The sequence below is a fragment of the Acromyrmex echinatior genome, chromosome 6, assembly GCF_024713525.1.
Source record: "Acromyrmex echinatior isolate Ae372 chromosome 6, ASM2471352v2, whole genome shotgun sequence".
In the NCBI taxonomy this organism is placed as follows: Eukaryota; Metazoa; Arthropoda; class Insecta; order Hymenoptera; family Formicidae; genus Acromyrmex; species Acromyrmex echinatior.
The window spans coordinates 15452700-15476696 of record NC_141857.1 but is presented as its reverse complement, the minus strand read 5'-3'; the positions used below and the strand labels follow the sequence as shown (position 1 = coordinate 15476696).

General features: G+C 31.9%; 1 protein-coding gene across 1 annotated transcript in view; it reads left to right on the top strand.

The window, feature by feature from the left end:
• spz3 (Spaetzle domain-containing protein 3) overlaps positions 1 to 23997 on the top strand; it is a 279567-nt gene that overhangs the window by 131205 nt on the left and 124365 nt on the right. Inside the window, exon 3 of the mRNA XM_087407075.1 lies at positions 3319 to 3556. Within this exon, the coding sequence (XP_087263201.1) occupies positions 3319 to 3556 (238 nt within the window). The remainder of the gene's footprint in view (positions 1 to 3318; positions 3557 to 23997) is intronic.

The window sequence follows — 23997 nt, the reverse complement described above, 5'->3', positions numbered from 1 at the left end:
TATTAAGAAAATATTTTTAATTTTTATATAACACAAAATAAAGAATATTTAATGTTAAAAACAACGATGTATATTATAGTTATTCAAATCGAACACTTGCTTTCGATTAACAATAAAATGTACATTTACTTTTTACACTGTTTACAATATTATCTAAAGCATAAATTATTAACTCATACATTACAAGTAAGACAGCTACATCGATTCTAACTCATATATTAGTGCGTATATGTATACGATGTGCGTGTGTGCGTGCGTGCGTGCCTGTGTTATAGTCAACTATGTGGAACAATATCGAGAGTGGATGATTTGTTATAATAAATTACTCATTACAATGTTTTGCCAGTTTCTTATCATGATATACAACTATATATACCTAACATGTATCGAAAGAGAGGGTAAAAAGGAATTATGTAGAGGGAGTTGTGCTAAGGAAAATATCTCTGATAATTTTTCCGTATCACTCTGCAAGTTCAGATCTTCGATTTAAATCGATCATGCACGTTCTATGTCTAACACCTGAACATTATCCCAATTAATTTTGTGACCATAATCGATCTGATGATGTAATAAAACGGTCAGAGAATCTCTTGTTTTTTTTATATTCGCTTTATGTTCTTTGATTCGCGTTTTTACTTTCCTTTTTGTTTGACTAACATAAGAGAAGTCACAATCCAGACAGCTTATTTTGTATGCCGCATTATATTGGGTCGGGGAAAAAGTTTCTTCGTATTTTTTAATTCAAAATTGTATATACAATATCTTCGTCAAAAATAAATGAAATTTCAATTTAAAAAGAGTTTTAAAGCTTGAAATCTCTACTTTCGAAAAATTACTATATTTTTTCAGTTTCTGTGAGTTTGATAATTTTTACATAAAAAAAACTGCGAGCTGAAAAAGATGAAAATTTTTCTTTTCACTTTGAAGGTCTCTCACGTGTCCAAAAAAAATTTACAAAAATTTTCGACTACCTATCGTAAAAGTTCGAAGCTTTTCCTACAAAATCATTTTTCAAAAATGTTCCTATGATTTTTTGTTACTGAGTTATTCGCGAATTAAGTAAAGGAGCATTTTAACTTTGATTGCTCGTAACTCCGATAAAAATCATCTCACCGCAATTTAAAAAACAGATTCTTAAAGCTAAAACTTTGTTCTGACGAATAATATAATTGTAACGAAAATTTTGCAACAAATGAAAAACTTTTGCGAAAAATTTTTTTTAAATACGAAGAAACTTTTTCCTCGATCTAATATTATTCCATTTTTTCTAGTCTATCTTTACCTAATTTTATGAATCGATTTAAAGCGTTTATAGGTTTATAAGCTACTATAAAATTGTTTTTTTCTGCTATAGTCTTAAATTGATCCGAGATTGTGTTTATATATAGTGAAAAATTTTTTTCTCTTATGATCGATGGAATTATCATTATTAACAATATTATTTTCAAATAAATTCTTTTTACTTGCCAATTTTTTAAGTTTCTTGTTAATTGTAGAAAAAATTATGTCAAGAGGATAACCATTAATTAACAGAATATTTATCATGGATTCAATATTTTTTTTTGATATTTCGGATGTAAGAGGAACAGAACTCTATCAAGCTGACCAATTATTACTCCTCTTTTGTGTTACATTGGATGATTCGATTTGTAGCTTAGATATCTTCCTGAGTTAGTGGGTTTTTTGTGTCAAATTTTGTGTAACTATCTTCTAATATCAATTTAACATCGAAGAAATTTAGATTTGTCATTCCCATGCTCCACTGTAAATCTCAATCTATCATGATAAGAATTGAATTTATCTAATATCTCATAAATCTGATTATTCGGGACTGCTAATAAAATATCAAAAGTTATTTAGCCAGTCGACACTCTGCAGGTCCGCAACCAAATCGCTTAACCGATTTTAATGGTGAGCCGCAATCTGTTCGATCAAGCGATCTTATTTGCTTATTACTGTCAAGTGACTCAACCGAAGTCTCCAAATCGCTGGGTTAACTCTCCCCTTGGAGTCCTATAATCAAATCGGACTTCCGATCATCCTTAGTCATTCTTAAAAGCCAAGACTTGTAGAGTAGCAGTAAGTCCCTTCTTAATTTATATATCCGTATATTCTTCGCAAAATTTAATCCAACGCAAAATCATAGTGCCACGCTTAAACCGTCCCTACAAGGGTTGGCTTAGAAGCCTACTGTGAAGCGCGGAGATTCCTGGATTAAGCGTACGAGGAGTATCTTGAGGCTTATCGGGATCGAAGTCACCCACGATGAGGATGCATTGTCTCCATCATTGGCTTCGCCTGCTCTATCTGCTAACCAAGACGCATTAGAGGTGATACCTCCTCCTTCTCCTTCACCTCCTTCGCGATCTCCGTCACCCACGTTTTCGGACACTCTGACGGAACGAATTTTCTCTAACACCTCTTCGCTAACATCCGTCATTTCAATCCCGTTTTTCCGCAGAAGAACTTCGTCTCCGACGAACTCCACGGACAGCGTGGAGTTTCTAGAAGAAATTCCTCCTCCACCGAGATCTTATTTCTGCATTCAAGAAAGACTTATTTGAATTACTCGTTAGACAATTCCCGCGGACTACTGAACCTATTCCCGAGGGGACTTCTACAATCGGGCTCCATTATTTTGATCTACAAGAATTGATTCGGCGTGGAATTACCGGCCAACCTCTTCGTTCCCGTATTCTGGTGTATTCTGTTTATTCTGAATTCCGTCTATCCATATTTAGTTCCGATGGAATTCTTCTTCAATCTTTTTCCTCCTTCCTCTGTTACTATACGCGAAATAGAATAAACAAAAACCTGTCAGTTCTGCTTGCCCTAAAACTTTATTCTCTAGCGATTTAATAACATGAAAATAGTTAATAACAATTATCTCGTCAATTTGTAAGTTTTCTGAGAACAAGTTACTTCCAGATTGACAGAAATGCAGCATTCATTACACTCAATGGGAAAAAATAACTAAGAAATAAAAAAATAACTAAAAAATAACGATTCAGAATCATACCATTAGTTAAAAAAGTTACACTGTATATTAAATCTCTATCGTTCTTCTGAATATGATATTGTGTATGTACAACATGATATGTCATTAAAAAAAAATTAATTTTTTCATTAAAGCAAATACAGCATCTTAAAACTAGTAAATATGTTTCAAGGACTCTTCAAAGAAATAATTTTCGTGAAACATTTAATATATTTTTCTTTCAAATAAACTGTTTTCTCAGTGTACGTACACATGCAGTAATTGTTTGTAAGTACTTATACGACACACCACTATTAATACCCAGTTAAATTTGTTTGAAGTTACACAAGTGTCAATGGCGGGAGCTCCATCGGTCCTGATACTAAGACTTCGATACACGCCGTATTGGATTACGACAACGATTTCGATGATTACTACGATGACGAAGATCACGACATACCGATAAACACGCATGTCACGCCTATCCAGGGTCCCATCTTTCTAAAGAATAACACCGTGCCTGTGATACCATTGTACTCATATCCCCAACTAAACAATGGGACGTTTGTGCAGATTCCGGTAAGTAATGTCGAGCCAGAAATCAGATATGATAGAGATAATTGATGAATGCGATCATGGCTGCAAGAAAATTAAAAATCTTCAATTTCTAGTAGCACATTACATTTTTTTTTAATATCCAATATTATTGTAACAGTTACTATCAATAGAACATTCAGCAATACATTTGTCCTAATATACATGTATACATACCAGGGAAGGCATATGATCAATGTCATATTCTTGTACAGTACATTAACATTTCACAATCTTGCAAATATGCTATTTAGGAGTACTTACCGTATTATGTTAGTAGATCTGTAAATATCTTCTTTTTAAGTCTTTGCATTATTCTTTTGTTATGCATAAGATTGGTAACAAAATTGTTTGGGTGCTTTTCTAGTCTGTCTCAATATCTCAAACAATATTTCTTGATTGTTTCTTTAATAGTTATTTTAAGATCACGGTGAAGTGTATCATTTGTAATGTAATTTGAAAAAACACATATTCAGCAAACGTAAACAATTGGGACTTAAACTAAATAAAATGTACTAGCTATTAGACAGAAGCTCACAACTATCATTAAAAAAACAAAGTACTACAAAATCATACTAAAACTTTAGAGATATCAACAAAGATACCAGCAGAGATATCAATCAAAGGTCCTTAGGATCATTACCAATGCCCTTTGATAATGATCCTAAGGACCTTTGATTGATATCTCTGCATTATTTCAATGTTGCAGTTTGAGGCGGTGCTCCAAAGTTGGATACCATGAGTCCAAATAGATTTTAATATAGCAGTATTTTGTTTTTTAATGAAAGTTTCTGCCTAATAGCCAGTACATTTTATTGACTATACTAATCGAATGACACCATTGGAGCAAACTGTATGACTTACAATTGTTAGATTAAGGTATAATTATTTTAATTTTCATTTTGTCTTAATTTGTGTATTTGGTAATTTGATTGAGACCGTCTTACATTGATATACTTATATATTATTATTATCCTTTGTATATTAACATTGATTATAATTTAATTGCAACTTTTATATAACTATATACATAGTTTAATTTTTTCTGTGATTTTATATTTTCTTAATTATATTATTTTAAATTGTGTATTTTTATATTATTTTATATTATTTTAAATTATGTATTTTTTATAATTTGATTCGAATCATTTAAAAAAAAAATAGAGATCGGGGTTGAATATAGGGGTAAGTAGAATAATCGAGGCTATATTAAAAACAAAACACGTGACACACGCGTAAACGTGTCTGAGCACGTAATAGCGACTGTTGCTAAATCTGCTGTAATATCTTGCGAACACATCTATGATAGAAGTTATGCCACAATTTTAAAAAATCGTACACCTAATTAAATATTTTTATTCTCAAAGTTTTTGTTTTACAATCGTATGATTGACTGAAATATTTGATTTCTTAGATAGTAAGTATAGTTCTTATTTCATAAAGGCTAACAGATTTTTTTTTGTTTATGTGTCTTTGTTATCGTATATTGTTAATATTTTTTAAAAATGAACGGATGGGAATAGTAGACTAACCATAGCATGGAACTGTATGACTCATTTAGTGACGACTCTTATTAGTATTTACTCAAAATTTTATTCCTTTAAAGAGATTTTCCGCAATGGTAAATGTTATAAGTTTAGTTCTCTCATGTCCAATCTCAAAAATTAGACTTATTCGACGTGTTTTTGCATAAAATGAACAAATTTTGCAAAAAGAAGTATTATTTTGTCTTGCGAAGAAAATGTTTGTGTTAAAATATATTTTTATAAAAGTTTTATTAATATGTAGCCAAAGGTGCTTAAAATACATTAATCTTTATTTTAATAATCTTAGTCAAATTACTCCGATCTCGGAACTAGTTGAATCAGATGGAATGCATTAGATAAATGCATTTTTTTTCATATTAGTTATTAGTTTCCTCTTATTATTAAAATATTATTAGGTAGTCAAATGTATGTAGTAATGGTATAGAATTCATTTTTTCTATAAGTCTCTTAATTTTGTCTGTAAAAATTCGAAACTGAAAAATGACTCTATTAGCTCCGGTTTCCCCTATACTTTGCGATTATATATCAGTAACTGTTAATGCGATTTTTTTATGACTATATATTGAATTTTATTAAGTTATAATGTGTTCCATTAACAGATCTCTTGAATATTATTTGCAATTTCACCAAATGACTATAATATACCAACTGTGGCGACAGATATTTATAAGAGGGATCATGTAAAAGACAACAAATCATGTTAATTCCTATTTCTTTTGTAATTACATGCTGTTAAATGATCGTTTGTTCAAAATTAACTTTTATTTGTACATTGAAAATGACATGATTGTTGTCGAAACATATGTTTGTTACTTGAACATTAAATGTTATTGTTTGACTCGTAGTCCTCTTTTATTTATTTTAATTTTTGTTGAGTCATATTATTACTTATACTTTTTCCGATTAAGTTATCTGTCGTGCATGCTTAGATACTTAGTGTTATTAACTTGTGGAAATGAGTGTTTCATTGAGATAAACAGTAGAATAAGTCGCGGTGTGTATGATAAATGTAACATGAGATTTTGATACGCCAAAATTTGAACTAGTTTTGTATGAGTTTAAATTTACTTTGAAGATATTTAAATACTGTGGCAGGGTCATTGTGCATAGCAATTACCGCAGTATCATCCGCGTAGGTAGCAATAGTAACGTTCATATCAGCTGGTAAGTCTACAAATAAACAAGTCTAAATAACAAGTAAAATCAGGTCGAGGACACCCTGAGAAACATCTAATTGGATTTCATGGATCTCTGCATCATGTTGTTTGATGAAAAAGTATCTTCTATTAAGATAACTTCTGAGGGTAGGTGAAATTTATTTGGTAGATATTGTTCTATTTTGTATAGCAAGCCATCATGCGATATTTTCTTTTTATCAAATGCCTACGATATGTCAAGAAATACTGTAGAGCAATATTTCTTAGCTTCAAAGGCAAAGATAATTTTATTTGCAATTCTGTGAATCTGTTCGGTTGTAACATGTTTGCTGCAAAAGCCAAATTGGTGCTTGAGTATTAGCCGTTTATCTTCAATCGCGGACATTAATTTCTATAGAAGTAACTTTTCGAGGAGTTTCGATATAATAGGTAGCAAACTGATTCGTCTATAGGACTTAACGTCAATCGGATTCTTATCGGATTAGATTAGGTTTTGGAACCATAATTACTTGAGTCACTTTCCATTGCGGAAGAAAGAAGCCTGTTCTCAGTATGGTCAAATGTAAACTATATTTCCGGATAGTTCCTTCAAAATCTTATCAGTTATTAAGTCGTGCCCTAGAGTTTCTTTTGTGTTTAGATGCTTAAGAATAGGGACTCTTATTTCATCTATGGAGAAACTCATTGTTGCAATTGCTTGATGTTGAGATAGTTTTAGGTGTTTATAAATAACTTCTTCTTCTTCCGGACTTACTTCTCTGGTATTAGAAGTAAAAACTTTTTTGAGATGCTCTGTAAATGAGAAATGCTTTCTCCTGTGTATCAACTACGTATTTGATATCTATACATTAAAAAATAATATATCTGCTACATTTATATTACATACGTATTATATACGTATTTCGACTTGAATATGCATAATATATCTGCTACATATTACATACGTATTAAGTACCTATTTCGACTTGAATATTTCATATCCATTGCGTTAATTACGCATTTAATATATTATAATATATTTGATATAAATGGAACGCAATATAAATACAATATAGATGTATTTTTATAACATATAACGTATTAGGACTATCTTTCAGGATTATCTATTTACATATTTACTTATATATCATTTACTTATATACCTCTATTAGAGGATTATCTATTTATATATTTACTCATATATCTACATTATCTATAGTCCTGTCGATGTTATCTATCCACCTTTTAATGTTATCTATTCACCTATCTACGTTATTTATTTGGCTATTTATGGTATTTATCACTTACTTATGTCATCTACCTATCTCGTTTATGTTATCTATTCACTTTCCCACATTTTTTATACCTTTTTCGAATCAATTCTACACCTTTTCACATTGCTTCTACATGTGCACATAAATACGGAAAAATTGCATTAAAAATGTTGTCATGTTCAAAATGTGCATTAGCACTTCGCGTTAATTATCGTCGAAGTTGTCACTAAAAAGTATGCAAGAGAATGAGAATAAAAAAAGTGATTATCTCACAAATTTGACGTAGTATTTGTATAGATCAAATGAGAGCGCAATGAGTTAATAGAGATTGATCTCGATATACAAAATATTTAAATCCTATATAGAAAAGAATATACAGAAAAGTATGTAACAATAAGTGCCATGGTAAGAAAAATAAGTAATAAAATATTATACTTAATAGAAATATTGTACATCATAATATTTTAATTATTTTCAAATATTATTTTAAATAATATTATATTATTATTCAAATAATATTATAGTGCCTTTACATTTGCAATTTTAAAGTAATTCTTTGTCTATTGAAAAATGAATTCTTCCTACAGTTGTTACAAGTATACACACGAATAATTTCAATAATTATGTAAAAATATATTTGACTCAATACGTTTACTATTAACGTTTACTATTAGTTATTTCAGAAAAATTTCGGAAATAACTATTTTATATATAATTATATAAAATTACATAAAAATATATATAATTTTATTTTATATAATTGTATATAAATGGAAAAATTTTATATACGAGGTCAAGTCAATAAGTTCTTAGAAAATCTGTCAGAGAGCACTCGCAGTGACATGTCATACTACTTTTTGACAAGTAGCATCTTTCAGCTGATTACTGTCAAATTTTGAGCGGAATTCACCGCATAGTTTCATTTCTAGTAGACGATTTCTAGTAGACGATTAAATTGAACAACCTTTGTATTTTTTGCAAAATGGAAAAAAACGAGTTTCGTGCAGTGATCAAAACATCTACATATGAAAGGTTTAACGCTGAAAGAAATCAAAGCTGAGTTGGATAATGTTCATAGCACATCTACACCAGCGTTTGCGACTGTATGCAATTGGGTGAATGAACTTAAACGTGGTCGTACATCCACATGTGATGCATCTCGTTCGGGACGTTTGCTCAATTGATGCTGCTATGCCAGAAATCATCGATAAAGTCCACGATATTGTTTTGACTGATCGACGAGTGAAACTGTGCGAGCTTGTTGAGGCCACAGTCATATCACATGGCACAGTGATTTCAATTTTGCACGAACAATTGGATATAAAACAGCTATCGGCAAGATGGGTGCCGCGTTTGCTCACTGTGGAGCATAAGCGTGACCGTGTGACGATTTCAAAACAATGTTTGGAGATGTTTTAACGTAATTCAGATGAATTTCTGTGTCGATTCATTACTGTGGACGAAACATGGATCCATTACTTTACACCCGAGACGAAGGAACAGTCAAAACAATGGACTTCACCGAGTGAACCAGCTCCAAAGAAGGCGAAGACTATGAAGTCGGCCGGAAAGGTGATGGCTACAGGTTTTGGGATGCATGCGGTATAATTAGTGAGTTTTTTCAAATAGTTTTTGATCATTTCTCAATTTTCATAGAGATATTATTTCTAAAGCGCCGAATATCCGCTATCGATTGCTTGGTCCGCTCGCCGCCGCGAGCCTCTAAGCACGAACGGCGCTCTTCACGGCCCGCACGCCGTGTGCTCAGTGGGCCGTACCTTCGGCAATAGTAGGTCGGGCGGATGCGCGTATTCGTTCTATCCTTAAACGTTAATATCTCGTTAACTATAGCGAGCATTGCAAAATAGAGGACTTTTTGACTCTGTTTAGTCCGCTCTACATACCTGCTCAAGACGGGTGGGGTCATAAAATGGAGCCACCCTGTATATATTAGGTGTTGGAATTAATTCGTAGCGTTTTTTAATGAAAGAATGTTATTTATTTCACATGAGCATTAAAAAATACATTAATGAAAGTACTTCCCATCACTTGTAAAACGCTACGAATTAATTCCAACACCTAATAATTATATATATTTATATAAAATTATATATATATTTATACATAATTATATATAAAATATGTCCATTTGTATACAAATATATAAAATTATATATAATTTTACATAATTTTATATAATTATATAAAATATTTTTTCTCGTGAATCTATAAAAAAAATGAAAAAATCAGCTTGTCTCGCCAACTAATTATGTTTCTGACTTATATATGTAGTATTATATATGACTTCCATAGGGAATTAATTTTAAATAATTAATACTTCCACACAAATTAGTAAATAGTAATCCAGGTCAACAAAAAAAATTAAACAAGCTATAATTGATGATTGAGATGTAAAATTTATTTTTTCACAATATAATTTTTCAGCGAAAGTTTTGACTATACTTAGTCTTCATCAGTCGCAGAAATATATTATTCCATACAATAAAAATTAAATTAACATATTTAGACGAGCATTTCAACTTTGATTTTCAATAGTCAGTATAAAACCATATTATATTTAGTCAATTTGTCGAGAACAATAAAACAGTAATGATGAGTCATAATCCAACCAATTCGTCGATTAACAGCGAGAAAGGACAGTCAGTGTGAGTAAAAAAAGTTTCCAGTAAAATTACAAATGTAGATTGTTAAATATGATATAGATTGATGTTATATAAAATGTTTGTACATGTGTCCTTAGTACTATTGACAGAGAATTAAATAGAATAATAAATAATATGATCAAATTAGAGATGTAAAATTGAAGATTGAAACGTTGCAGATTGAAACTTAAACAAGTCTTAATAATTAAAATGATATGAATAAAAGCAATGAAATTTATAAATTTATGTATAAATATATATATAATTTGAACCAAACAGAATATAAATGAATTTGCTGTTAGTTATATAAAGCTAATTAAAAAATTTAAAAAAGTTATACATAATTATTATAATAGAATAGAGAGTAAATTTTTTTATATTATGCAAATTTTTTTATATTATACAATATTCATGAGGCAAATACACATAATATATCTTAATGAATTAGCTGGTTATTGCGATTGCAGAATTAAAAAACTTAGAGTCTAATACTGTTCACATGATACAAGATCTTGATTGCAAGAGAATTTAAACGCAATACACGTGTATGTCAGAATATCAAGAGAACAAAGAATTAGAAGTGCTGTCGTTTTTGTTATTATTCGAGATTAAATTTAACAGATAAATGTACATGTCATCTAGAGATTCGGTGTCTTTTTTCAAATTTATACCATTTAACTGTTTTTTATCTAGTAATGTACATAATGTATAATATGTATAATATGTGTAATGGTTCAGAAATGAGTCTTTTATTGTAATTCGATTCAGTATCCATTCTTCTGACATTCTTACAATCAAAACTATGATAATATACGTTCTATTATCACCGAATGTCTAGATAAGTCAATTATATTTAAATATTATATTATTAAATCTCCTGACTAGTCGCGGCAGCCATGTTGGCATCGTGACGCCAGAAGCGAGGAATGACATGGTAATTATGTTACATGCCATTCTTATAAAAATAATTTGGATGAAATGAAATGACGAGATCGTTTTAAAACACTTATAAAAATCGATGAAAACTGTCTTTTTCTCTCTTGATAGTCAGTAAATGGTTTGTAAAATGAGCCTATATTTGAGCAGAATACATGGCCTGAAAGTTGTTGAAATGAATAAAATATACGCTTTTACATATAAAACTTCAAGATAACTTTAGTTTTTATCATAATTATGATTTTGATAAATATAAGACAAGTCACATTTTCACAATCAAACAAATAATAACAAAATGGCACGCAATAAACTTCGTCGTCATTTTCCATGCTTATAAGTTCGGCTATTTATCGTGGTGCGGTGCTGTAACACACAAGCACGAGCTCATGTCCGTGTGCTCGCTTGCGGTGCGCCGAAGGTGAACGAGACAGCGAGCTCTTTCTCATTGTTTCAAGCAACCGAAAATGCTTTCTCGGCCGCTCGATCAATAAGAGTCGGGGAGGGGGGGGGGGTCTTCTAAATAACATATAAGTTTTAATAAATTGTAGTAACAGTGTACCCTACCCATTAATCCAGAATAGTATAAATCATGTTAAAACGCAACAGTTTACGAGATCTTTAATTATTTACAATTTTTCATGGACGTTATATAATATACCTCTCCTTCATAAAGTCGAGTAGCGAGAATAGTTCAGTAGAAGTAGAATTTTACCGGAAAAACATTATAAACCAACATTTCTTTTCACGAAAGTCTCGAAAGGCCATCAGAAAAGAAATGCGTATGTTTGAGATTTGTGAAGAAAATTTGCGAAAAAAAATCGTTGCAAAAAGCACGCTTACGAAAGAAATATTAATTGTATGAAAAAAAATAGGTATAAAAAATGTTGATATCCGAAATAACTACAAAATGAGACATGGAACATTAAAATCGATCTATTAGTTCTGTAGAAAAATAATAAAAAACACCGAAAAAGACCTTTTTTTCACTCGCTCTCTATTCATTGAGATTTAAACGCAAAGATTTGAAATTTTCATAAAATGTAGTCCTTGTAAAGAAAAACAAATTTAGCCCTAAACAAGCCTGAAACGTTTATTAGTTCTTACAAAAAGCTATTTGTTCACTAAAAACCTGTCTGCGGAAAACTTAATTTCTTCATCTTTAAGCAGTCGCATAGCAATTTGCAGGGGTGATTTTTCTTCTTCAAGAATTGCACTATCACATACACTTAATAATCAAACAATTTTTTGTAGTTAAATGATTATAAAATAACTTTTAAAAAATGGATATCTTTTTCTGTATAAAAAAATGGAAAAAAAATTAATTCCGTTAATATGCATCAAATCAGATAGTCGTGTGAAGCATTCGACATCTGACATTTTTCTACGAATTTAAAAAAAAAGGATTACCCTCTGAAGTAGGATAACTACGCCAATTTTAACTTACTATGTATTAGCGTATACGTATACGATATGTGTGCGTGCGTGCGTGCGTGCGTGTGTGCGTGTGAGGGAATCAGAGAGGGGGAAGTGCCTCACAAACATTGGGAAGGAAGAAGTCCATGATCACCGGAGTCCATGATAGAGAGGGAAGGGTTCGTTCCTATTCTCTCTCATCCGTTCTCTCTTAATCTATTGTCCTCTCTCTCCTACCCATTACAGTTTTCTCTCTCTCTTACTCGTTGTAGTACTATACTTATTATTTGCGCTCTCTCTTCCTCCCGCTGCGCTCTCTCCCATGTTGTATTTTCTTCTTGACGTGATTTAATTGAATAGATATGGTATATTACGATTTTTAATGATACAACTTAGAAACTAATTACGATAATATTTTTTTATGAATTTTTAATAATATAACCTAGTAATACACTAATTATGATAATATTCTTTTTTTAGTAATGAGATACAAAAATGATCAAGTGCGCTTTCTTATTGACTAATTCAATACTACTACGAAAAAATGAAGAAGAAGAAGTGGCGAAGATACTAGGGATAAAATAATTTTAGAAGAAAAGAATATATTTTTAACATATATTTATTTATCATGTAATGCAGTATGTACAATATAATCTAAACCATAGGCTATTAGTTTACATTCTATTATAAAATTTATAATAGAATTTCTATCATAAATTTTGTACAAAGTGTCGCTTTTATTAGTAATACAATTTTGTCTTTAAAGTGACACAAAATATTCGAATTTCTTACTAACATCGTGCGTATATTGACTCAGTTCATAAAATATATAATATGTTCATAACACATTGCTCAATCTCAAATAAGAAAAGCACAGTTGTTGGTATCATGTACAAACATGTGCCATTTAATGTTAACTTCACGTTATTCATTATTTTAACAAGTTCCACATTTAGATCTTGAATCGATGATAAGACTGTTAATTGGATTAATTGCTCGATATCTGCATCGCTTCTCGATGAACGTCTTCCACGTAGAATGAGATATGAACATGCGATTGCTTCGATTATCACCAATCTCAATTTGCACATGAGATATAGATCCCACAATAATCCCAATGTCTGTGTGAAAAAAAAAAGAAAATATGTAAATAGATCTTACAAAAATACAATACGTATAAGCAAATATAAAATTAAATAAATTTACTGTCTTTTGCACGCCTCATCCTGTTGAATTGGAACGTAATAGTTCATGGCTCGAGATATTTTATTTTCTCAGAAAATAAATTTATAATTAGCAATAGCTGTCTGAACTCTTTTGAAACTCTCTAAATGACTGATGCAGTAACGTTGCCCGGAGCTCTTCTTTTAAAGTGTTTCCTCACACATTTTTTTACACATCCTAAAATGGAGGGGATTTTTTTTATATACATTATACTTTGAAGAACAGTTGCGACGTCGAAGGATACCAAATTGACACATATCATAAGAATACACTCTGACGATCAAATCTTTTTTATCTATAGGATCGGTGTCAACGACAAAGTCTATCTGCTCCTATTCTTTTTTAAAAATAAATTTCAGGAAAAGAAGTCAAAACATGTTTAAAAAGAAATCTTATGCTTTATTTTTTAAACTTGATACATTTCTTTCTGGCATTTCACCATGCTGTACGGAATCATCCTGTCTTCCCATTGCAATCCATAGTGACAAGCATTCAGCCAAGAAGTTCTTTTCGGATTTTGTCAAGAAATTCCATGGCATGGGACATGTAAAAATGTAATGAGAGAATGGCTCCTTTTCTCAACACCATCACTTCCGTCGATAAATTTCCTTCCAATGATAAATCCTTGTACAAACAATCAATAGGCATGCATTAAGAAAGTATGTTTGTACAAACAATCATAGGCATGCATTAAGAAAGCATGTTTTTCTTGTGCCATTGTGTTTAATGATATTTCAAAAAAATTTTAAATTTCAAACACATATCTCTTTGTTATTGAATATTGTCACGCTGAATGTAAGTAAACAAAAAAAGACTTAGATTTTTTAAATTAATGCTTTATAAATATGTAAGCTATAATGTACATTTTTATTATCGAATGCAAAAACAGTTACATCATGACATCTCTCAACGCGATCTGACTTTCTTTCACTTAATCCGAAGAATTTGTTACGTCTATATTTTAACATTAATAAATTTCACATTAAATGTATTACAGATATGATGCATCTTCAAATCATAATAAAAAAATGTAATTCTAAATGTAAGTATAAAATGTAAGTATGAGTAAGTATAAAATGCTAAAACGAATAATATATTTCAATGTTTTTATGCAAACGTTCACTATCGAAATCTAAGTTATCTTGAAGACGTATGAAAAGAAGAGCATAAAAAAACCACCGCACAAGTTATAATTTGTGATATTTAATTGTCATTACATTATTAAAAATATTAGACGTTTCGACCACAATCTGGCCATCCTCAGTAAATTCACAATATTCTTAAAACGCAGAGTTACATATAGCTGACATTAAATTCAACTGTCGTATGGTATAATTATATATAAACGTATTCTTTCATATGTGAAGGTGCCTCGTACAATAATGTTACAACGCCAATTATCATATCACGGAAAGTGTCGAACGAGAATTTCTAATTTAACAAATTAACGTATCATTAATATCTTCTAATCGAAATGTGTGAGGATAGAATGGTTACCTGCAAAAAAATTTTTTACAGCAAAAAATAATGATGAATCTCAAGTACATCCTTTGCACAAATGAAAATTTGTTGTGACATTGTGTGTTATTATTTGTCATATCCGTGACCGTTACAGAACTTTCTCCCATCACTGTATATATATATATATATATATATATATATATATATGTGTGTGTGTGTGTGTATGTTAATTGTCATTTTTAGGGACTTTTACTAACACACTGTTTTTTTTGATACATAAACGCGAAATCACTCATTGAAATATACATAATTCGTCTTTTTTGTTTGTACACATTTGTATTAAATGTATAAGACAGCATTACTTTCGGGGATTATGTACATTCGTACGAGGGCAAGTCAATAAGTTTTTAGAAAAACATAGTAAAACACATTTTTTTTTATCAATTTATTTTTATTTTTCATCATAGTCTCAGCTCGATACACTTGATCCAACGATTCTAAAATTTTTTCAAGACGTCCGAATAATATGATTTGTTCAACTATTCAAAATAAGCCTCTGTTTCGGCGATGAGTTACTCTCTGGTAGTGAATCTCTTTCCTCCGAACCATTTCTTCAAGTTTGGAAATAGTCGCATGGGGCTAAATTCATTGAATTTTACCTTCGGTGCCGGGCACGTGTGAACCCGCATTGTTTTGATGGAAGAGCATTTTCTTCTTCGCCAAATGAATTTTTTCTTTAAAATGTTGTTAAAACAGTCCAATAAGATTGCATAATAATCGTCATTGATCGTTTGCTTCGATGGAAGGTAATCGATATGAATTATACCGCGTGCATCCCAAAAAACTGTGGCCATCACTTTTCCGGTTGATTTCACGATCTTCGCTTTCTTCGGAGCTGACTCGGTGAAGTCCATTGTTTTGACTGTTTCTTCGTCTCGGGTGTGAAGTATTGGATCCATGTTTCGTCCACAGTAATGAATCGACGTAGAAATTCATCTGGGTTACGTTGAACCATCTCCAAACATTATTTTGAAATCGTCACACAGTCGCGCTTCACAGTGAGCAAACGCGGCACCCATCTTGCCGGTAGCTTTTTCTTACCCAATTGTTCGTGCAAAATTGAAATCACTGTGACATGTGATATGACTGTGGCCTCAACAAGCTCGCGCATTTTCACTCGTCGATCAGTCAAAACAATATCGTGAACTTTATCGATGATTTCTGGTGTAGCAGCGTCAATTGGGCAAACGTCCCGAACGAGGTGTATCACATGCATGATATACGACCACGTTTAAATTCATTCAATTGCATACAGTCGCAAACGCTGGTGCAGATGTACTACGAACATTATCTAACTCGGCTTTGGTTTCTTTTGGCATTAAACCTTTCGTATGTAGATGTTTGATCTGCACTGCACGAAACTCGTTTTTTTCCATTTTGCAAAACATACAAAGGTTGTTCGCTTTAATCGTCTACAGAAATGAAACCATGCGATGAATTCCGCTCAAAATTTGACAGTAATCAGCTGAAAGATGCTACTTGTCAAAAAATAATGTAACATGACATTACGAGTGCCCTCTGAAAGATTTTCTAAGAACTTATTGACTTGCCCTCATACATTTGCAAATGTATATTGTTCATTTCAGGGACATCTACAAATATATATTTTCCTAATGTATGTATTATATCTGTTGAGTTGTGTTGTGTGAAATCGCTCTGTAGAGCAACTCAACTAATATACATATACTAGTAAATTATATATTTTGTTAATGTCCCTGAAATGAACGATATGCAAATGTACATTGTCTCCGAAAATAACACCGTCTTATATATTTAATACAAATATGTACAAATCGCTCTATAGAGACTTTCTCTAGAGACTCTACAGTGACTTTCCTGATTACGAATATTGTAATTAAAACGTGATTTATAATATTTTAACTGTAGGATATTAAGTATAAATGATATATTGAGGGTAAAGCTGAAAACAAAAAAAAGCACAATAAAAAGAACAAACAAAAACAGGAAATAAGAACTCTGTAAAAAATTTTTATGCATGATTATGTATAAACATACATAAATATTCATAAACATGTATAATTATATACAGAGTATATAATCCTATTTTAATGTCCCATTTCCAACAACTTTCATACTTTTGATCTTAGAAAAAAAAGTTTTAGACAAAAATTGTATAGCTTTGAGAGTATCACTTAATCCATATGATGGTATCATTAGTTTGACTTTGAATAGTTGCTTGAAGTTCACCTGAAAGTTACCTTTAATTTTTTTAATGAAACCCCCTACTCCCTATACTTTTTATTGTTTCCGATACTTTTTATTGCACATTCTTGTAGATCATCTCAAGAGGTTTCCAAAACATTAAATTAAATTCATTTTCATTAAGTATTTTTCGAGTTATAAGGTTTGCAAGTTACAGTACCGCCGGCATTAGCATTATCCAAGATGTCTGACTGACGGCTAAAACTTTTTGAATGTTGCTCATAATTATGACCTGGATAACATTTGTTAAGATCAAGGAGTCATTGGAGGTTTCACCTCTTATTTCATTTTTACATAGAAATGTAATTTTTAGTGCAAAAATGAAAATAAGATTTCATCCAACTTAATTTTTTCTGAAACAAATAGTATGATAATTGCTCTTTTAATTATTTTTAGCATTATTATTATTTTTATTACACTAAAAGTAATTTTACAAAAGAAAGGAGGAATGAACATGCATGAACATATTTAATATATAATTATACACGTGTGTAAATATTTTCCTGCATTCGTTTATGCAGCGGTTAGAGTAGAAGTATTACTTTATTCTTGCTGTTCACTGAATGTTAAACAAGGATTAAGTGATGCTCTCTGCGCTAATCGCTGCGTAAATGAATGCACCCTTTATGTATGTTCGTACATATGTATATATACTCATGCATAAAATATTTTTGACTGGGAAATTTTAGCCTACCGGAAACTGCATTTTAGTTATACGTGATTTCTGATAGATTGAAATTTCTTATTTTCTATTTCTATGCTCTATTTCTATATCCTGTGCTTTTTATTGTTTGTGTTCAGTAGACCCAACACTTGAATTAGCACTTACTGTTATTGTATTCTTTTAGATCATACAATCAGCATTTTAGATCTGGAAGAATACATCAAGCAGCGAGCGCTCACTCAACTTGAGCCCGTTGAACGCAACCATTGTGTTTCCAACTTTATCCATAAGAATTGCTCCCGATACAGATGAAATGTTATTAAAGACCACTGATCTTATAAAAATTCGTGTTACTGTAAAAATTTAAGTCATTAAAAATAAGAAACTGATAATATAGTACTAATTTTATGATTTATTAGTATTTTGATGTATGGTATTGGTAGCCTTTAGCAGACTCAACTGTTACGGAGCGGATCCGCGAGCGCTCGCTGCTATTAAATGATCTAGAAGAATACATCAATAGCGACAAGCGCTCACGAATCCACTCCGCAACAGTTGTGTCTGCTGAACGCAGCTATATGGTAGGATTTTAAATTGTAGAAAATTAACTAATCATAATCGATTATTCTTCTGATATTGGGCTGTGATTAATTTTTTATGACTTAAGATCTCACGACCGCTACTTCTATTGTAGACTCCGCATGAAGTGAAATCCATTTCCTACATTCTTAAAGCTTACGGACTTATTCTATGTCCCATTATACCGGAAATACAGGAACTTAGAAGAAACTGCGTATTCCACAATACATGATAGGTTAAAATTCTTGAGGACTTTTCTACTCAGTTTAGTTCACTCTACCTGCTCGGAACGAGTGGGGCCGTATATTCATGACACCCTGTATTAGTATTATATTATTAATAAGTACTATATTATTAGTATTATATTATCTCTTACTCTTTAATTACTTAAATTTTAAGAAAAACGTGAACTTGAGAGAGAACAAAAATATTGGTTTTTCAAGGTCGATTCTATATTGGTCATATCGTAGGCGTCGCAGGTCGCAAGATTGTTATGTCAGCTAATCCGATGCGTCAATTTTAAAGTTACACAACGCTTATGACGCTTGCATATCAATGCTTCGAGTTTGAAACGTACTAACTAGTATTTTTCTATTAAATTATCTTAATTTTAGCAATGTATTTAAAAGATGATGTGAATTGATACAATATGCATCGAAATGATTAATTAAATAAATATGATATGCATACGTTTACACATATTACCGAAATTAAAGTTAATAGAAAGTTACTAATTATAGTAACCCGAATTAATTGTACAATGTAAATTAGATCATTGATTATTTTGAAATGGTCGATTCTCTAATCTATATATATATATGTTAACCATACATTTCGGGGACAATTTTTGATCGGGATTGGCTATTTTGGGGACTTCTGATTCCATTGAGGATTGTTCTTAAATTCAGCATACAAATTGTATACTTCAAAGACCTAATTATCCCCTAAATTATTATTCTATAAAATTGATATTTTTGGAGGATATTTTTTCTAGATTCAAAAATTTTACTTTTAGAAAGTTATTAGTTTACTTTTAGAAGTTTATTATATTTTTACACAATAAGAAAAGATTTATATTTTTATATATTTCTTCATTCATAAAGCAAAAAGTTATTCATAACTTTTATTTATAATTACAACTTTTGACATTGTAAATATTTTTGCCTTATGATGGAGGAATATGTGAAAATGAAAATCTCTTTTCTTACTGTGCAAAAAATAATAAAGATTAAAAAATTAATTTCTATAAAGATAGGAAATCCGTCATGCCAATTTATATGTAGTATATATTCCGCAAAACTTCAACAAAGTCAATAAAAATTGATAGTTATAATGTATAGTTTCCAAAATAGCCAATATGTTTTACAGAATTTTGGGGACAGTCCTCAATGTACCTAGAAAAAATATGTCTTCGAAAAGAACAAATTTTATAGAATAATAACTTTGGGAACGTCCCTGAAGTGTAAGATTTATGTGCAGAACTTTGGAGACAGTCTTCGATGAAATCAAAAGTCCTCAAAAGAACCAAAATAAGTCTCCGAAATTCACGATTAACATATACATATGCTCTATATATATATAGGGTGATCCAAAAGTATGGAAACGGCCAAATGACTGTGGAGGAATGCACTTTGGGGAAAAAAGTTTCAGACAAAAGTCTTAGGTTTTTTTCCTGGCTATTCAATCGTGACCTGAGATTTGACCTTGACCGTGACCTTGAATGTCATTTCAAAGTCAAATTTACTTTTTTAAATAGGAACACATATTTTTGACCACAGGAATGGAAACAGCGGAAAATTTTACGTCCGCCTGTGACTTTGATCATGACCTTGACCATGCCCTTGAAGGTCAGTTCAACGTCAAGTTGACATTGTCAATGGAAATTCCTGTAAATTGGTATCTAGGGGTTTTCGGGGTCGCTGATTACGATTTTGAAGTCGATTTTCAAAAATTCAAGATGGTGGATCCAATATGGTGAACGAATTAAAAAAAAATTATTGAATTTTCCTTTAATTTGAGTCTAGGAATGTTTTGTGTTGCTGATAACGTCTAGGATCTGCTATACCTGAAAAAGTAAGATACACCCAGGATGTGCCACGGGGAGACTCCTAAGTACGATTTACATCCCATTTTTTTTTAACTTTTTTTATTTTATTGTTTTTTTTTTGGTTTTAGCCAACTAAGGTAAGTGTTAATGTAGCGGGTTAAGATGATTTTTGTACACAAGCTTTTAAGTGTGTCATCTTAAAATTACTCTCTTCAAAGCTTGTGTTCAAAGATCATCTTAACCCGCTACATTAACACTTACCTTAGTTGGCTGGGTACTCACTTCATCTTGTCTTAGTTGGTTGGGTGCTCATTTCATCTTGCCTTAGTTGGCTGGGTGCTCACTTCATCATAAAAAATAAAAAGAAAACAAAAAAAAACACAAAAAATTTTAAAAATAAAAAAAAAACAATAAAATAAAAAAAGTTAAAAAAAAATGGGATGTAAATCGTACTTAGGAGTCTCCCCGTGGCACATCCTGGGTGTACCTTACTTTTTCAGGTATAGCAGATCCTAGACGTTATCAGCAACACAAAACATTCCTAGATTCAAATTAAAGGAAAATTCAATAATTTTTTTTTAATTCGTCCACCATATTGGATCCGCCATCTTCAATTTTTGAAAATGGACTTCATATTTGCAATCAGCGATCACGAAAACCCCCAGATATCAATTTGCAGAAAAATTCAATAATTTTTTCAAATTTCGTCAGCCATATTGGATCCACCATCTTGAATTTTTGAAAATTGACTTCAAAATCGTAATCAGCGACCCCGAAAACCCCTAGATACCAATTTACAGGAATTTCCATTGACAATGTCAACTTGACGTTGAACTGACCTTCAAGAGCATGGTCAAGGTCATGATCAAAGTCACAGGCGGACGTAAAATTTTCCACTGTTTCCATTCCTGTGGTCAAAAATATGTGTTCCTATTTAAAAAAGTAAATTTGACTTTGAAATGACATTCAAGGTCACGGTCAAGGTCAAATCTCAGGTCACGATTGAATAGCCAGGAAAAAAACCTAAGACTTTTGTCTGAAACTTTTTTCCCCAAAGTGCATTCCTCCACAGTTATTTGGCCGTTTCCATACTTTTAGATCACCCTGTATATTGTTTGAGATCGGTAATTCGGAAAAAAAGTAAGAACTCTTTCGATCGACCGACAGTAATTGTTATTGAACGCACGCATAAGGTGAGCGCGTGATTTCATCTCGAGCCTGATCTTAATCCTCGTCAAAGTCAGGGATTCGTCGTTCTTTGGTCTTTTTAAAACAATTCGGTACACGCAAACAGGCACCAACAACGGACAATCGAAAGTTCTAGAACAATTCAATTCGCGCACGCGAGCGCCGCGCTCCGACGAATACGTCACGCGCTGTCACCAATCCCACGTACGGATTTTCTGTCGCGCATGACTGTTACGTTGAACGTCGTTAGAAAAGAATCCAAAGCGCCAATCAATTTTGTACAGCTAATGCCACGCAATAATTATGATTGTGGCAAAATTTTATTGGATTTTTCCCAAGAAGAAAGCCCAGGCCGAAAGCAATAAATGCTTCCATCTCGCCGTTCCTCCTTCTTAGAGTTCTTAGAGTCATAGTCTCGCTACTATATCGTTTCGTAAAACCGCCGTGCTAACCGCTTAGTGAAAACCGCTATAAGACAGATCTTTTCGAGAAGTGCCGAGAAAATCGCCGAGATTTTCCATCACCGCGATTCCAAATACAATTTGGAAAAGGTGACCGCATTTAATATTCTGTTAATCTAATATTTAATTAATTATATTTTCTGAATTTGTAACTGTGCATATTAAAGAAAATTCTTTTGTTAAATTACAAAGAAACGGAGTTCTCTTTACTGTCGGGTATCATATCAACCGTGTGCCGTTCTCTCACTCGAATCTTTCCGCGCGGTGCATTCCCGCACATATATATATGTGTATATTATAAATCGTTATAAAAAATTTCTTTAATTAGATAAATAAATTTTAGTTCCATCAATTAAATAAAAAAAATCCTATATTCAATCAAAAGCTGATCTTATTGCCTAAATATTAGGTGTACAAATAAGTTTCCGCCGTTTTTTATCAAAAATTAAGCATTTATTGTGAAAAAAACGATACATAATGTTTTATTGAAAGTATTGTCCATCGCTAGCCACTACTTTTTCCCTACTACTACCTACTACTTTTTCACTACTTTTTACTATCTTTCTGGTAGCATACGGATACCGCGTTGATGAAGAACGCTTCATCTTTTGAGGCTATCCAATTATCGATCCAATTTTTAATATCTTCATATGATGTGAAGTGCTGCTCAGACAGGCCATGCGCCATCGATCGAAATAGATGGTAATCGGAAGGGGCAATGTCTGGTGAATACGGCGGGTAGGGTAGAACTTCCCAATTGAGTGTTTCCATGTAGGTTTTGACCGACGCCGCAACATGTGGTCGAGCATTATCATGCAGGAGAATAATTTTGTCATGCCTGGAGTAGTAGTGGGCGCATTTTTCCTTGAGTGCTCGGCTCAATCTCATCAATTGTGTTCGGTAGAGAGTAACGGTTTCCCAGTAACGGTTTCGTTCAATTTGAGCAACTCATAATACACGATATCAAGCTGATCCCACCAAATACACAACATAAGTTTTTTTCCATGAATATTCAGCTTGGCTGTCGATGTTGAAGCATGGCCAGGTGATCCCCATTTCCTCTTCTTTAGATTATCGTAGTGGATCCATTTTTCATCACCAGTGATATACTATACGATGTAAAAAACTCTTTCGTTTATGCCTGATAAGTAGCATTTCACATATGGAAAATCGGCGTTCAACGTTTTTCGACTTCAGTTCATATGGAACCCAATTTCCTTGCTTTTGAATCATTCCCAATGATTTCAAACGATGTGAAATTGCTTGTTGAGTCGCTCCTAATGTAAGTGCAAGTTCTTTTTGCGTTTGGCACGAATCTTCATTCAATAATGCTTCCAATTCCGCGTCTTCGTACACTTTCGGGCTTTCGCTACGTTCTTTGTCTTCGACGTCAAATTCACCGTTCTTAAATTTTTGAAACCATTCATGACAACTTCTCTCACTTAAGGCAGCCTCACTATATGCTTCTACAAGCAATTGATGAGCCTCAGCTGCAGATTTCTTCAAATTAAAGAAGTAAATCAAAAGTTCCCGCAAATGACGCTTATTCG